Here is a 17,807-nt window from a genome sequence, read left to right as displayed (position 1 = left end):
TCACCCCAGCCACTGACTGCTGACCGTTATGTTATAGGCACCATGCCCGCTATAGGGATCACCCCAGTCACCGACTACTGACTGCTGACCGTTATGTTATAGGCACCATGCCCTCTATAGGGATCACCCCAGTCAACGACTACTGGCTGCTGCCCGTTATGTTATAGGCACCATGCCCGCTATAGGGATTACCCCAGTCACCGACTACTGGCTGCTGACTTATGTTATAGGCACCATGCCCTCTATAGGGATCACCCCAGTCACCGACTACTGACTGCCGACAGTTATGTTATAGGCACCATGCCCCGCTATAGGGATCACCCCAGTCACCGACTACTGACTGCTGACAGTTATGTTATAGGCACCATGAACACTATAGGGATCACCCCAGTCACTGACTACTGACTGCTGACCGTTATGTTATAGGCACCATGCCCTCTATAGGGATCACCCCAGTCACTGACTACTGGCTGCTGACCGTTATGTTATAGGCACCATGCCCTCTATAGGGATCACCCCAGTCAACGACTACTGGCTGCTGCCCGTTATGTTATAGGCACCATGCCCGCTATAGGGATCACCCCAGTCACCGACTACTGACTGCTGACCGTTATGTTATAGGCACCATGCCCTCTATAGGGATCACCCAGTCAACGACTACTGGCTGCTGCCCGTTATGTTATAGGCACCATGCCCGCTATAGGGATTACCCCAGTCACCGACTACTGGCTGCTGACTTATGTTATAGGCACCATGCCCTCTATAGGGATCACCCCAGTCACCGACTACTGACTGCCGACAGTTATGTTATAGGCACCATGCCCGCTATAGGGATCACCCCAGTCACCGACTACTGACTGCTGACAGTTATGTTATAGGCACCATGAACACTATAGGGATCACCCCAGTCACTGACTACTGACTGCTGCCCGTTATGTTATAGGCACCATGCCCTCTATAGGGATCACCCCAGTCACCGACTACTGACTGCTGACCGTTATGTTATAGGCACCATGCCCGCTATAGGGATTACCCCAGTCACAATATCTGATGCCAATTAGCTCATTACTTGGGTATTTACATTATTTGTAACCCGCACTGTCCATTGTGTGTGCTCTAGGTATCAAATGGGTTTCGGATGAAAATGGCGTCATTTCGTTTGACTGCAGAAACCGCGGATGGTGAGAACGTTACTGTATGTCTCCAGCCTTGTGTCTGTTGCCCATGTCCATTTGTATTACCCTGCAGCTGCCCAGGGCCTCACAATGTACAGGTCTCTGAGCAGGGGCAGGGCCTCACAATGTACGGGTCTCTGAACAGGGGAGGGGCCTCACAATGTGCGAGTCGTTGAGCAGGGGCGGGGCCTCACAATGTGCAAGTCTCTGAGCAGTGGCGGGGACTCACAATGTACGGGTCTCTGAGCAGGGGCAGGGCCTCACAATGTGCGAGTCGCTGAGCAGGGGCGGGGCCTCACAATGTGCAAGTCTCTGAGCAGTGGCGGGGACTCACAATGTACGGGTCTCTGAGCAGAGGAGGGGCCTCACAATGTGCGAGTCGCTGAGCAGGGGCGGGGCCTCACAATGTGCAAGTCTCTGAGCAGTGGCGGGGACTCACAATGTACGGGTCTCTGAGCAGGGGCGGGGCCTCACAATGTACAGGTCTCTGTGCAGGGGCGGGTGGTGATCACACAATTAAATCAGAGCAGCACTATTGTCTACCTGCCTTCCATCCTCCAGCCAGACAGTGAATGGTGTCTGGATGCTGATTGGTGGATGATTGGAGCTATGCACCAATCAGATGGCAGCATTCTTTACCTGCCTCCCAGCCCCCCGCCAGACCATGCTGATTGGTTGATGACTGGACCTATCTACCAACTACAGGGCAGCACTCTCTACCAGCCTGTAGCCAGACAGTAGAGGGATGCCAGCATGCTGATTGGTAGATTGGTGCAGCCCCACCTCTTTGTTGTGTCAGCATCCCCTCCTCTGAATGATTTACTTTCTACCCCCTCCCTCCCGATTCAAGGTACATCCAGGCCGCCACCTCCCCGAAGGACATCATCATTGTCGTGGACATCAGCGGCAGCATGAAGGGGCTGAGAATGACCATCGCCAAACACACAATGAACACCCTGCTGGACACCCTGGGGGAGAACGACTTTGTCAATATCATTGCAGTAAGTCTTCTCAGGCCGTAACCGGCGCAAGTCTGGTCTTACACTGACATTTAGATCTCAGTCAGGAACCCCCCCCCCCCCAATATAACTCTGCACATGTCACCTCTGCCCCCCCCAATATAACTCTGCACATGTCACCTCTTCCCCCCAATATAACTCTGCACATGTCGCCTCTGCCCCCCCCCCCAATATAACTCTGCACATGTCACCTCTGCCCCCTCCCCAATATAACTCTGCACATGTCAATATAACTCTGCACATGTCACCTCTGCCCCCCCAATATAACTCTGCACATGTCACCTCTGCCCCCTCCCAAATATAACTCTGCACATGTCACCTCTGCCCCCTCCCCAATATAACTCTGCACATGTCACCTCTGCCCCCTCCCCAATATAACTCTGCACATGTCACCTCTGCCCCCCCCCAATATAACTCTGCACATGTCACCTCTGCCCCCCCCAATATAACTCTCTCCACACGTGTTACCTATGCCCCTCCCCCCCAATATAACTCTGCACATGTCACCTCTGCCCCCCCCAATATAACTCTCTCCACACGTGCCACCTCTGCACCCCCAATAGAATTCTCTGCGCATGTCACCTCTGCCCCCCCCCCAATATAACGTTTTCCGTGCATGTTACTTCTGCCCCCCCCCCCCCCAATATTACACTCTCCACACGTGTCAACTCTGCCCTCCCAATATAACTCTGCGCATGTCACCTCTGCCCCCCCCCAATATAATGCTCTCCACGCATGTCACCTCTGCCCCCCCCCAATATAATGCTCTCCACGCATGTCACCTCTGCCCCCCCAATATAACTCTGCACATGTCACCTCTGCCCCCCATTATAAATCTCTCTGGGCATGTCACCTCTGCCCCCCCCCCCCCCCAATATAACTCTGCACAAGTCACCTCTGCCCCCCCAATAGAACTCTCTGTGCATGTCACCTCTGCCCCCCCCCCCCCCCCCAATATAACTCTGCACAAGTCACCTCTGCCCCCCCAATAGAACTCTCCGCGCATGTCACCTCTGCCCCCCCATTATAAATCTCTCTGCGCATGTCACCTCTGCCCCCCCAATATAACTCTCTCTGCGCATGTCACCTCTTTCCCCCCCCCCTCAATATAACGCTCTCCACGCATGTCACCTCTGCCCCCCCAATATAACTCTCTCTGCGCATGTAACCTCTGCCCCCCCAATATAACTCTCTCTGCGCCTGTCACCTCTGCCCCCCCCAATATAACTCTCTCTGCGCATGTCACCTCTGCCCCCCCCCAATATAACTCTCTCTGCATGTGTCACCTCTGCCCCCCCAATATAACTCTCTCTGAGCAGGTCACCTCTGCCCCCCCCAATATAACTCTCTCTGCGCATGTAACCTCTGCCCCCCCAATATAACTCTCTCCGCGCATGTCACCTCTGCCCCCCCAATATAACACTCTCAGCGCATGTCACCTCTGCCCCCCCAATATAACTCTCTCCGCGCATGTCACCTCTGCCCCTCCCAATATAACTCTCTCCGCGCATGTCACCTCTGCCCCCCCCAATATAACTCTCTCCGCGCATGTCACCTCTGCCCCCCCAATATAACTCTCTCTGCGCATGTCACCTCTGCCCCCCCAATATAACACTCTCTGCGCATGTCACCTCTGCCCCCCCAATATAACTCTCTCTGCGCATGTCACCTCTGCCCCCCCAATATAACTCTCTCTGCGCATGTCACCTCTGCCCCCCCAATATAACTCTCTCTGCGCCTGTCACCTCTGCCCCCCAATATAACTCTCTCTGCGCCTGTCACCTCTGCCCCCCCAATATAACTCTCTCTGCGCAAGTAACCTCTGCCCCCCCCAAAATAACTCTCTCTGAATTGGGCCCACATGAGCCACTAATGCTGGGATTCCATCTGGGGTCTCCCAGTTCTGCGGTGACCGTTCTACACAATTGGGGACTGAAATCGGGGACTCGGCCTCCACCTTACACTGGTCACACTGGTAATTGCTGCTTTGTCTCCTGTTCCTCAGTACAACGACTACGTCCATTACATTGAGCCGTGTTTCAAGGGGATCTTGGTGCAGGCAGACAGAGATAACAGGGAGGTGAGTTCCTGCCGCAGTCATTTATTGTGTTCTTAATTTAATGTAAGTCATAATTCTATTAGTAATATGCAAAAAATAACCCTGCATGGTTATGTGCATCTTCTACGTCCTTACCGTTCCTGTGTCTGGTGGCTCTCTTGTGGTTGTGGGACTACAAGTCCCTGCATGCCTCAGAATAAAAGAAATATAATATCAGAGAGAATAATTTCAGACGATGACACCCACCTTGTATCTGGGAAGTGATGCGTAAAGGAAGATAAATACAAGTTTCCATATAGAAAAGCGCACTAACACATACATACGGAACCCTTCCAAACCTTGATAGAACTTGGGAACCTTGATGTTTAACTCTTCCCCCCCCCCCCCCCATGTTACACTGTGATAGGTTGCCTTATAATATAGCAATTCTGTATTTGCATGTTATATTCTGTGCTCCGAATACACAGATGGGGGATACGTGTGAAAAGAGGGTTTATTGTAATTATTTCCATGTAAAGTCTCAATGTTTGCATACGCCTATTTCCTGGCTGCAGTCTGTTGCTGATGTCTGGGTACCGCCCTTGACCCCCCCCCCCCCCACACACTCCCCCACACCCCACCCCCACATTCAGACCCTCTCCCAATCCTAAGCTTTCTCTAGCTGCAATATTTCCAGTATCAGGCCCATCCTAACCCTGGAAGCTACAGAAACTCTCATCCTCACCCTTATCATTTCCCGCCTGGATTACTGTCTTCTGCTCCTCTCCATCCTCGCCACTCTCCAGGGTATACTCAGCTCTGCTGCCAGGCTCCTCTTCCTGTCTCCTCGTTCATCCTCTGCTGCCCCAACTCTGCCAGTCTACTCTACTGAGTTCACATGCCACTCAGCATTACATACAGACCTGATCACCACTTCCCACTGTCACATTCCGGATCTCCTATGCTGCTCCTCACCTCTGGAACTCGCACCATTAGACTCATCCAGCCTTCATACCTGTCCTTACTACACAATTTTATTTTTCATGACAGCTTCCCACCCCTCCTCCTAAATCTGCAGTCTCTTCCCTCTTCTTCCCATTGTGTCCACCCATATGCCTACTAGATTGCTAGCTCAGCGATAATAATAATGCTAGTGATGATAATATAATGCTTGGATAATCTTTTGGGGATCGGGCTCACTATAATTTGGTCACTATAAGTGGACCTAATCGCTAGTTTAACTGCAGACATAGGGGGAAATTTTCTAAAGGAAATTAGTAAAAAAAATAGGTGTATTTGTATATAGAAATACACTTATTTTTGACATTTACTATCCCGAAAATATTGCAATTCGTATTGATGTGCTATAAATACGAATACGAATTGCCGTATTTTCGGGATAGTAAATGTCAAAAATAAGTGTATTTTTGGATACAAATACACCTATTTTTTTACAAATTTCCTTTAGTAAATTTCCCCCATAATGTGTGGTTCTAGTAGTACAATGTCTGTATATTAATATCCTACGCAAGATGGTATATTGTGGTTAAGTTGTTCAAACGTTTGAAGCAATAGGACCAGTACGTCGCTTCTGTGTGTGCAGATTGTAGCTCGATGCATATGAATGTCCAATATATACGTACATAACTTTTTTTTTTCCTTCACAGCATTTCAAGCAGCTAGTAGATGAATTACAGGCAAAAGGTGTAGGTACTGTCAACAAAGCTCTCATCGAGGCGTTTAAAATCCTGAAGGAGGTACGTACAATGTCCAGGTTGCACAGAATATGGGCATAGAACACTGATTTGTTGTCTAGGCGGCAAATTTTCCGAGTCCTCCGTTCCCCACGGAGTAAGAGATTGCAGACTGTTTTATTAGTTGCTTGGATCAGAATTAATTCTGTACTTGTGTTTCCCCCTCCCCAATCACTGGCGTTACCTGGGCGTTCTCAGTTCCGAGAGTCTGGTCGCGGCGGGCTGTGTAACCAGGCGATTATGCTGATCACGGATGGAGCAGTGGAAGATTATGAGCAAGTGTTTGAGAAATACAACTGGCCGGATAAGAGGGTAGCTGCCAAATCTCATTATCTGTGACCCCTTGTTCATAATGCCTACTCTTTGCCTTCTCTGGCCCTTATTCAGATCGGTGCGGCCGGAGCCGCATACGGTGCTCCGGCCGCACCAACCAATCCCCGCCTACTATACGGATCGCCACGGCCGTCCGTACACGGACGGCTGGCGATCCGCATGAAAATGGTGGGGCGTACGCCTCCACCATGGTGGGAGCTGCCCCCTGCATTCGATGGTCGGCGACCATCGAAGGCAGGGCCGCACGCCCCACCAGCTCCCGCAAGCTGAGACCACACGGACAATCGTCCGTGTGAAAGCTTGTTTGGGGGCTGAGCGCTGACATCCGGCGATGTCAGCTTTCCGCCCCCATCACTGGCGTCATAGCCTCATTACCATGCATACGCCCCGCGTTTGCATGGGAACGCCCATGAAACGCGGGGCGTATGCATAGGGAAATGAGGGTATGAAGCCCCTCACGCCCCTATACGCCCCCTTTGCGGCGGCGAAACTTTATGTGCGGCGATTTCGGCTGCACATGCGCAGATTGACCTCTGCGCATGTGCAGACTGAAAACATCGGCGGTACGGCCGCACGCGGGCCGTACCGCTCGATTCAGAATAAGGGCCTCTGTTATTTTACCCAGGGACTGCATCTCATATGTGTCCCCTTTATAGTCCATTGTCTATATATAACTGATTATGGTACATAAAGTCCATGCTCCATATCTTCACACATTTAAAAAAATATTTGAGGCTTTAACCGTGCCCATTGCAGTGCCTAATATGTAGATTTATCTGCAGCATGGTATTGATCGACAAAATAGGCAACATAATGCTGTAAATAGACTCCAGCTGTCCTGATATCTGCTGTTCTGATGCACAGCAGCTGGGGGTAATAAGTTTGGAATTTGACAGTTTTTAAAAAAAAATTCTACTTTTCTCTAGGTCCGAATGTTCACGTATCTTATCGGGAGAGAGGTGACATTTGCAGATAATGTGAAATGGATTGCATGCAGCAACAAAGGTATAAGACATCATACTGGAGGTAGCACCTGACGATACTGACAATTACGGTTATGTGACCTCTCTGAATAAGCCCAGCGCCTCTAGTTATGTCACTGTTCAGAGCTGATTATCATCGTTTGAACATTTAGTGCAGTGTTTTTCAACCGCTGTGCCCGTGGCGCACTAGTGTGCCTTGAGCTGTTTGCAAGTGTGCCACCGGATCTAGAGATGCCCACACCAGTTTACAGCCACCACCACCAGTTCAACTGTTATTTACTGGTCTCTTTTTTTCATGTGTGGGCAATTTTTTTTTTTTCCATCTGGACTAATGGGTTTGTTTGTCCTGTGGGGGCCAAAGCATTTTTCCCTGTGGGGTTCTGATGGTGTGCCTTGGCAATTTTAAAATCTTGTTTGGTGTGCCGCAAGTTGAAAAAGGTTCAAAAACACTGCTTTAGTGTTGTAGTGTTGTATTTACGTAAAACAAAATGAATTGCAGATATATGTCCTTCCCTTTTGTGCTGTCACAAGCACTGACCGATCCTGTTTAAGTGATTTTTGTTTTTTACCGCCATTCCCCGTAGTCTGCTGTAATCAGGATATCTGTAATTATAACCCAGCGTTCGCACCTTTATTATTATTATTGGCTTCCCCTGGGAATGGTGTCTTTGTGTATTTGCTGCTGTCTAGTAACCCATGCCATCGCGTCTTCTGCAGGGTATTACACACAGATCTCCACGCTGGCCGATGTCCAGGAAAACGTCATGGAATACCTCCACGTGCTGAGCCGGCCGATGGTGATCAACCACGACCACGATATTATCTGGACAGAGGCGTACATGGATAGTGCGGTGAGTGTAGCGCGGAACTGTGGTTGGTTAGTGCTCAATTTCACTCACCACTGGCCCCTGGGCCGTTGTCAGAGAAGTGGGATCAGAGTGGGCCTCGAAGTCTCACCTGTAACGTAAGGAATAATGGAACACTGTCAGATGATAAAATGTTCCTCACCGTTACGTGTGTCTCCTCACACCTATTTATAACATCTGTCCAACCCGGTTTTGACCCATAATTCATTGCACACGTTCACATTGACTGTAATACATCTGTCACCTGTGTAAGGGCCTCATAACTCGGGAGTATAAGGTGCACCTGTTGTCCATAGGTAGCCATTTTGTGGGTGGAGCTAATGTTGATGACATCAATCACTGCATGCGGATGCCAGCTGCACCTTATCCTCTAGTAACCTCTTCCTGGGACAGGAGTTCCTGTCAGACCCGTGTTCTCTGCAGATTTATGTTGTTTACCTGTGTCTCATTGCTCATTGTAACTCATCCCATTTCTTCCCCCCCACCCCGGTTCCTTTCCACCTCGCCTCCCCCTCACATCCATCCCGTGCGACAGCTGCCACAAACTGAGGAGGTAACCTGTGCTTTCAATGTTGTGGGCCCCTCGTGTCACAGTGGTGCTAGTTTGGTTAGTGTTTGTGAAAGTGTCACCTTTTTGCACGTGATTGTGCAAATTGATCTTGTGTTACTGTGTGGTGGTGTTTGTAGGACAGCACAATCAGTAGGAACGGCTTGCACGCGCCTGATTATATACATGTCCGGTGTTTTACTGTAATCGGCTCTTTCGCTGGAAGACGGAAACCATTGGGGTAGTGAGATAAGAGGAGATCCAGGTAATATGACAATTACTACATGACCAGAAATAGGGCTAAAAGGACAATACTGTAGCTTTGTATAATCTGTTATTATTACATTCTGGATGATTATCAGTATTATAGAAATCCATGGTTTCCCTTCACACTGAATGGTATTAGTAGCCAGTTTAGAACACTGCATGATAATAGAATTCAGAGATCTTGGTCACTGTATTTGCACAAATGTATGAAAAAGCCCCCACGCTGTCGTCAAGGCTTCTCTGTGTATTGGGGTCCCTATTGCTATATCTAGTTGCAGGGTATGACACCCTAAAAAGCCGGGAATATATATATCCGCAAGGATAAAGCGATGAATCTGAATATGACAAAAACTTTAGATACATATTACCAGTATTATTTTATTCTTTTTCTTTGAATGTCAGGACTGCTCTATATAAGCTTCCAGTATACACTGCATAGCTCCGCCCAGAGAAGACCGATCATCATGGCCGCCCCCGGTCAGTAGTAGTGGGGATGTGAACATAGGCTGTAATCCCTATCACATGTATACATGGAGATTTGTAGTGTATACTAGCTGCAGGTACTCCCGTACGCCCGGGGATACAGGATTACAGTTGCTCCCGTACGCCCCCCCAGGTACAGAGCCCGGGGATACATGATTACAGGTGCTCCCGTACGCTCCCCAGGTACAGAGCCCGGGGATACATGATTACAGGTGCTCCCGTATGCCCCCCAGGTACAGAGCCCGGGGATACAGGATTACAGGTGCTCCCGTACGCCCCCCAGGTACAGAGCCCGGGGATACATGATTACAGGTACTCCCGTACGCCCCCAGGTACAGAGCCCGGGGATACAGGATTACAGGTGCTCCCATACGCCCCCCAGGTACAGAGCCCGGGGATACATGATTACAGGTGCTCCCGTACGCCCCCCAGGTACAGAGCCCGGGGATACAGGATTACAGGTGCTCCCATACACCCCCCAGGTACAGAGCCCGGGGATACATGATTACAGGTGCTCCCGTACGCCCCCAGGTACAGAGCCCGAGGATACAGGATTACAGGTGCTCCCATACACCCCCCAGGTACAGAGCCCGGGGATACAGGATTACAGGTGCTCCCGTACGCCCCCCAGGTACTGAGCCCGGGGATACATGATTACAGGTGCTCCCGTACGCCCCCCAGGTACAGAGCCCGGGGATACAGGATTACAGGTGCTCCCGTACGCCCCCCAGGTACAGAGCCCAGGGATACAGGATTACAGGTGCTCCCGTACGCCCCCCGGTACAGAGCCCGGGGATACATGATTACAGGTGCTCCCGTACGCCCCCAGGTACAGAGCCTGAGGATACAGGATTACAGGTGCTCCTGTATACCCCCCAGGTACAGAGCCCGGGGATACATGATTACAGGTGCTCCCGTACGCCCCCAGGTACAGAGCCCGGGGATACAGGATTACAGGTGCTCCCGTATGCCCCCCAGGTACAGAGCCCGGGGATACATGATTACAGGTGCTCCCGTACTACCCCCAGGTACAGAGCCCGGGGATACAGGATTACAGGTGCTCCCGTACATCCCCCAGGTACAGAGCCCGGGGATATATGATTACAGGTGCTCCCGTATACCCCCCAGGTACAGAGCCGGGGGATACAGGATTACAGGTGCTCCCGTACGCCCCCCAGGTACAGAGCCCAGGGATACAGGATTACAGGTGCTCCCATACATCCCCCAGGTACAGAGCCGGGGGATACAGGATTACAGGTGCTCCCATACATCCCCCAGGTACAGAGCCGGGGGATACATGATTACAGGTGCTCCCGTACGCCCCCAGGTACAGAACCCAGGGATACAGGATTACAGGTGCTCCCGTACGCCCCCCAGGTACAGAGCCCGGGGATACAGGATTACAGGTGCTCCCGTACGCCCCCCAGGTACAGAGCCCGGGGATACAGGATTACAGGTGCTCCCGTACGCCCCCCAGGTACAGAGCCCGGGGATACAGGATTACAGGTGCCCCCGTACACCCCCCAGGTACAGAGCCCGGGGATACAGGATTACAGGTTCTCCCGTACGCCCCCCAGGTACAGAGCCCGGGGATACAGGATTACAGGTGCTCCCGTACATCCCCCATGTACAGAGCCTGGGGATACATGATTACAGGTGCTCCCGTACGCCCCCCAGGTACAGAGCCCGGGGATACAGGATTACAGGTGCTCCCGTATGCCCCCCAGGTACAGAGCCCGGGGATACAGGATTACAGGTGCTCCCGTACACCCCCCAGGTACAGAGCCGGGGGATACAGGATTACAGGTGCTCCCGTACGCCCCCCAGGTACAGAGCCCGGGGATACATGATTACAGGTGCTCCCGTACACACACCCCCCCCCCCCCCCGGTACAGAACCTGGGTATACAGGATTACAGGTGCTCCCGTACACCCCCCAGGTACAGAGCCCGGGGATACAGGATTACAGGTGCTCCCGTACGGCCCCAGGTACAGAGCCCGGGGATACAGGATTACAGGTGCTCCCGTACGCCCCCCAGGTACAGAGCCCGGGGATACAGGATTACAGGTGCTCCCGTACGCCCCCCGGTACAGAGCCCGGGGATACAGGATTACAGGTGCTCCCGTACACCCCCCAGGTACAGAGCCCGGGGATACAGGATTACAGGTGCTCCTGTACGCCCCCAGGTACAGAGCCCGGGGATACAGGATTACAGGTGCTCCCGTACGCCCCCCGGTACAGAGCCCAGGGATACAGGATTACAGGTGCTCCCGTACGCCCCCCAGGTACAGAGCCCGGGGATACAGGATTACAGGTGCTCCCGTACGCCCCCCCAGGTACAGAGCCCGGGGATACAGGATTACAGGTGCTCCCGTACACCCCCCAGGTACAGAGCCCGAGGATACATGATTACAGGCGCTCCCGTACGCCCCCCAGGTACAGATCCCGGGGATACAGGATTACAGGTGCTCCCGTACGCCCCCCAGGTACAGAGCCCGGGGATACAGGATTACAGGTGCTCCCGTACGCCCCCCCAGGTACAGAGCCTAGGATACAGGATTACAGGTGCTCCCGTATGACCCCCAGGTACAGAGCCCGGGGATACAGGATTACAGGTGCTCCCGTACGCCCCCCAGGTACAGAGCCCGGGGATACATGATTACAGGTGCTCCCGTACGCCCCCCGGTACAGAGCCCGGGGATACAGGATTACAGGTGCTCCCGTACGCCCCCAGGTACAGAACCCGGGGATACAGGATTACAGGCGCTCCCGTACGCCCCCCAGGTACAGAGCCCGGGATACAGGATTACAGGTGCTCCCGTACGCCCCCCAGGTACAGAGCCCGGGGATACAGGATTACAGGTGCTCCCGTACGCCCCCCAGGTACAGAGCCCGGGGATACAGGATTGTAGGTGCTCCCGTACGCCCCCCAGGTACAGAGCCCGGGGATACAGGATTACAGGTGCTCCCGTACGCCCCCCAGGTACAGAGCCCGGGGATACAGGATTACAGGTGCTCCCGTACGCCCCCCAGGTACAGAGCCCGGGGATACAGGATTGTAGGTGCTCCCGTACACCCCCAGGTACAGAGCCCTGGGATACAGGATTACAGGTGCTCCCGTACGCCCCCAGGTACAGAGCCCGGGGATACAGGATCACAGGTGCTCCCGTACGCCCCCCAGGTACAGAGCCCGGGGATACATGATTACAGGTGCTCCCGTACACCCCCCAGGTACAGAGCCCGGGGATACAGGATTACAGGTGCTCCCGTATGCCCCCCCAGGTACAGAGCCCTGGGATACAGGATTACAGGTGCTCCCGTACGCCCCCCAGGTACAGAGCCCGGGGATACAGGATTACAGGTGCTCCCGTACGCCCCCCAGGTACAGAGCCCGGGGATACAGGATAACAGGTGCTCCCGTACGCCCCCAGGTACAGAGCCCGGGGATACAGGATCACAGGTGCTCCCGTACGCCCCCCAGGTACAGAGCCCGGGGATACAGGATCACAGGTGCTCCCGTACGCCCCCCAGGTACAGAGCCCGGGGATACATGATTACAGGTGCTCCCGTACACCCCCCAGGTACAGAGCCCGGGGATACAGGATTACAGGTGCTCCCGTACGCCCCCCAGGTACAGAGCCCTGGGATACAGGATTACAGGTGCTCCCGTACGCCCCCCAGGTACAGAGCCCGGGGATACATGATTACAGGTGCTCCCGTACGCCCCCCGGTACAGAGACCAGGGATACATGATTACAGGTGCTCCCGTATGCCCCCCAGGTACAGAGCCTGGGGATATATGATTACAGGTGCTCCCGTACGCCCCCCAGGTACAGAGCCTGGGGATACAGGATTACAGGTGCTCCCATACATCCCCCAGGTACAGAGCCCGGGGATACAGGATTACAGGTGCCCCCGTACACCCCCCAGGTACAGAGCCCAGGGATACAGGATTACAGGTGCTCCCGTATGCCCCCCAGGTACAGAGCCTGGGGATATAGGATTACAGGTGCTCCCGTACGCCCCCCAGGTACAGAGCCTGGGGATACAGGATTACAGGTGCTCCCATACATCCCCCAGGTACAGAGCCCGGGGATACAGGATTACAGGTGCCCCCGTACACCCCCCAGGTACAGAGCCCGGGGATACAGGATTACAGGTGCTCCCGTACGCCCCCCAGGTACAGAGCCTGGGGATATATGATTACAGGTGCTCCCATACATCCCCCAGGTACAGAGCCCGGGGATACAGGATTACAGGTGCCCCCGTACACCCCCCAGGTACAGAGCCCGGGGATACAGGATTACAGGTGCTCCCGTACGCCCCCCAGGTACAGAGCCCGGGGATACAGGATTACAGGTGCTCCCGTTTGCCCCCAGGTACAGAGCCCGGGAATACATGACTACAGGTGCTCCCGTATGCCCCCCAGGTACAGATCCCGGGGATACAGGATTACAGGTGCTCCCGTACGCCCCCCAGGTACAGAGCCCGGGGATACAGGATTACAGGGGCTCCCAAATGCCCCCCCAGGTACAGAGCCCAGGGATACAGGATTACAGGTATATCCATACGCCCCTGATTACAGCAGATGGGAGCTGATATTTCTGGCACACGAGGATGTAATGTGACAAACACAATTTGGCATCGATTGCAGGGAAATGTGTCGTTAAGCGCTGAGTGTAATGTACACACAGGGGCCGCACATCTGATGGTTGCTGGGAACTGGAGGACATCTCCGTGGGTCTGCCCAGCAACCGGAGAGGAGATGGCTTTATTGTAGGCAGAGATGTTTACAGAGCACCTGGCAACGCTCCGTCCCCCTCCCCAGATACAGAACGCTCCGTCCCCCTCCCCAGATACAGAATGCTCCGTCCCCCTCCTCAGATACAGAATGCTCCGTCCCCCTCCTCAGATACAGAATGCTCCGTCCCCCTCCTCAGATACAGAATGCTCCGTCCCCCTCCTCAGATACAGAACGCTCCGTCCCCCTCCTCCGATACAGAACGCTCCGTCCCCCCTCCCCAGATACAGAACGCTCCGTCCCCCCTCCCCAGATACAGAACGCTCTGTCCCCCCTCCCCAGATACAGAACGCTCTGTTCCCCTCCCCAGATACAGAACGCTCTGTCCCCCCTCCTCAGATACAGAACGCTCTGTCCCCCCTCCTCAGATACAGAAATGCTCCGTCCCCCTCCTCAGATACAGAAATGCTCTGTTCCCCCTCCTCATATACAGAAATGCTCTGTTCCCCCTCCTCAGATACAGAAACGCTCTGTCCCCCTCCTCAGATACAGAACGCTCCGTCCCCCCTCCTCAGATACGGAGCGCTCCGTCCCCCCTCCTCAGATACGGAGCGCTCCGTCCCCCCTCCTTAGATACGGAGCACTCCGTCCCCCTTCCTCAGATATGGAATGCTCCGTCCCTCTCCTCAGATACAGACTGCTCCGTCCCCCTCCTCAGATACAGAACGCTCTGTCCCCCCTCCCCAGATACAGAACGATCTGTCCTCCTCCTCAGATACAGAACGCTCTGTCCCCCTCCTCAGATACAGAACGCTCCGTCCCCCTCCTCAGTTACAGAACGCTCTGTCCCCCTCCTCAGACACAGAACGCTCTGTCCCCCTCCCCAGATACAGAACGCTCTGTCCCCCCTCCCCAGATACAGAACGATCCGTCCTCCTCCCCAGATAAAGAATTCTCTGTCCCCCCTACCCAGATTCAGAACGCTCCATCTCCCCTCCTCAGGGTTAGGGTTAGTTAGTAATAAATGCTAAGAGCGGCTGTTATCTGGGAGTGTCAGGTAATACGCAGGCGTGGCAAGGTGTATGAGGGGAAGTCATGTGACATCAGCTCCGCCCCCGATCAGCCTGATTCTATCACAGCCGCTGAGTAAGTCCTGGGCTACGCACAGACTGCACACAGACTGCACACAGACTGCACACACTGGGAAATCATTACATGGGGAGCGGCTGTTATCTGGGAGTGTCAGGTAATACGCAGGCGTGGCCAGGTGTGTGAGGGGAAGTCATGTGACATCAGCTCCGCCCCCGATCAGCCTGATTCTATCACAGCTGCTGAGTAAGTCCTGGGCTACGCACAGACTGCACACACTGGGAAATCATTACATGGGGAGCGGCTGTTATCTGGGAGTGTCAGGTAATACACAGACGTGGCCAGGTGTGTGAGGGGAAGTCATGTGATGTCAGCTCCGCCCCCGATCAGCCTGATTCTTTCGCAGCCGCTGAGTAAGTCCTGGGCTACACACAGACTGCACACACTGGGGAATCATTACATGGGGAGCGGCTGTTATCTGGGAGTGTCAGGTAATACGCAGGCGTGGCCAGGTGTGTGAGGGGAAGTCATGTGACGTCAGCTCCGCCCCCGATCAGCCTGATTCTATCACAGCCGCTGAGTAAGTCCTGGGCTACGCACAGACTGCACACACTGCACACACTGGGGAATCATTACATGGTGAGCGGCTGTTATCTGGGAGTGTCAGGTAATACGCAGGCGTGGCCAGGTGTGTGAGGGGAAGTCATGTGATGTCAGCTCCGCCCCCGATCAGCCTGATCCTATCACAGCCGCTGAGTAAGTCCTGTGCTACGCACAGACTGCACACACTGGGGAATCATTACATGGTGAGCGGCTGTTATCTGGGAGTGTCAGGGAATACGCAGGTGTGGCCAGGTGTGTGAGGGGAAGTCATGTGATGTCAGCTCCGCCCCCGATCAGCCTGATTCTATCACAGCCGCTGAGTAAGTCCTGGGCTACACACACACTGCACACACTGGGGAATCATTACATGGTGAGCGGCTGTTATCTGGGAGTGTCAGGTAATACGCAGGCATGGCCTGGTGTATGAGGGGAAGTCATGTGACATCAGCTCCGCCCCCGATCAGCCTGATTCTATCACAGCCGCTGAGTAAGTCCTGGGCTACACACACACTGCACACACTGGGGAATCATTACATGGTGAGCGGCTGTTATCTGGGAGTGTCAGGTAATACGCAGGCGTGGCCAGGTGTATGAGGGGAAGTCATGTGACGTCAGCTCCGCCCCCGATCAGCCTGATTCTATCACAGCCGCTGAGTAAGTCCTGGGCTACACACACTGCACACACTGGGGAATCATTACATGGTGAGTGGCTGTTATCTGGGAGTGTCAGGTAATACGCAGGCGTGGCCAGGTGTGTGAGGGGAAGTCATGTGACGTCAGCTCCGCCCCTGATCAGCCTGATTCTATCACAGCCGCTGAGTAAGTCCTGGGCTACGCACACACTGCACACACTGGGGAATCATTACATGGTGAGCGGCTGTTATCTGGGACTGTCAGGTAATACACAGGCGTGGCCAGGTGTGTGAGGGGAAGTCATGTGATGTCAGCTCCGCCCCCGATCGGCCTGATTCTATCACAGCTGCTGAGTAAGTCCTGGGCTACACACACACTGCACACACTGGGGAATCATTACATGGGGAGCGGCTGAGGATTCATTTGCACAGCCTTGCACACTAATTTGCAGTTTTGCACAGGGCGGGTCCCAGTCCTGCAGGGTGGCGGCAGTCTGATCGCAGGGCTCTACAGTTTCACAAAGCAGCGATCCATAGATTGTAAGCTCCTGAGGTGCAGAGACATTCCCTGTACATGGCTGTGTAATGTGTGCGCTATAGCAGTCTGTGGAAGAAAAATCTTTTTACTGCAATGGAATTTGCACCGTTTAGTTCTCCACAAGCGCTGCGGTATCCTCCATTGCAGTCCATGCTGACCACCTGGTGTTATCACACACCACTGTTACACTAGCGGTCTGAGCGCACAATGGCAATTTGATTTCCAGGATATTCTCCGTCACCGTGCTAGGGGCTTATTCTCAGTCGCATCGCAGATGCAAATGGAAAGGTTTTGCATACACCACTTGCGCAGCTAAGAATTTACTCATATGTGCGCATCTCCGTCCTGTTCTGAGAGAAATGCAACCTGTTGGGATCTGCCTTTCTGTGAAATGGGGTGTTTCAGGGTGTGAGCTGGGCGGTGAACCACCTGGTTTGTTTGTGGGCATGCCTTGGCGGTATATCTTGAGCACCATGCGATTCTGAGTCGGGCGTACGAGCAAAGGAAGCCTGACAGGTCTCCTGCGCCTAGTGTGATATAGTGTGTTTCCGCTTGTGCACACGCGAGCCCACGCGTTCAACAGAATCTTCGCATAAGGTAGTAATGTGGGCACCAACGTCGCCCCAACACTGCAGCCAGTTTACCTGTGGCCTAGAATCAGCCCCTTCGTTGTGGATCAGATACACAGGATTTGTAGATCTAGGACAGTGGTTCTCAAACTCCGTCCTCAGGATCCCAC

The 17,807-nt window shown here is 53.7% G+C and overlaps 1 protein-coding gene across 1 annotated transcript in view; it reads left to right on the top strand.

Moving 5' to 3' along the window:
• CACNA2D4 (calcium voltage-gated channel auxiliary subunit alpha2delta 4) overlaps nt 1–17,807 on the top strand; it is a 207,866-nt gene that overhangs the window by 45,879 nt on the left and 144,180 nt on the right. The window contains 8 exon segments of the mRNA XM_083180850.1: nt 1,121–1,181; nt 2,026–2,176; nt 4,200–4,274; nt 5,900–5,989; nt 6,185–6,298; nt 7,246–7,324; nt 8,020–8,153; nt 8,704–8,721. Of these exon segments, the coding sequence (XP_083036976.1) occupies nt 1,121–1,181; nt 2,026–2,176; nt 4,200–4,274; nt 5,900–5,989; nt 6,185–6,298; nt 7,246–7,324; nt 8,020–8,153; nt 8,704–8,721 (722 nt within the window).

This window comes from Crinia signifera, chromosome 4 (assembly GCF_055691185.1).
Source record: "Crinia signifera chromosome 4, ASM5569118v1, whole genome shotgun sequence".
NCBI classification, from domain to species: domain Eukaryota; kingdom Metazoa; phylum Chordata; class Amphibia; order Anura; family Myobatrachidae; genus Crinia; species Crinia signifera.
This window is presented reverse-complemented; position numbering and strand designations above follow the sequence as displayed.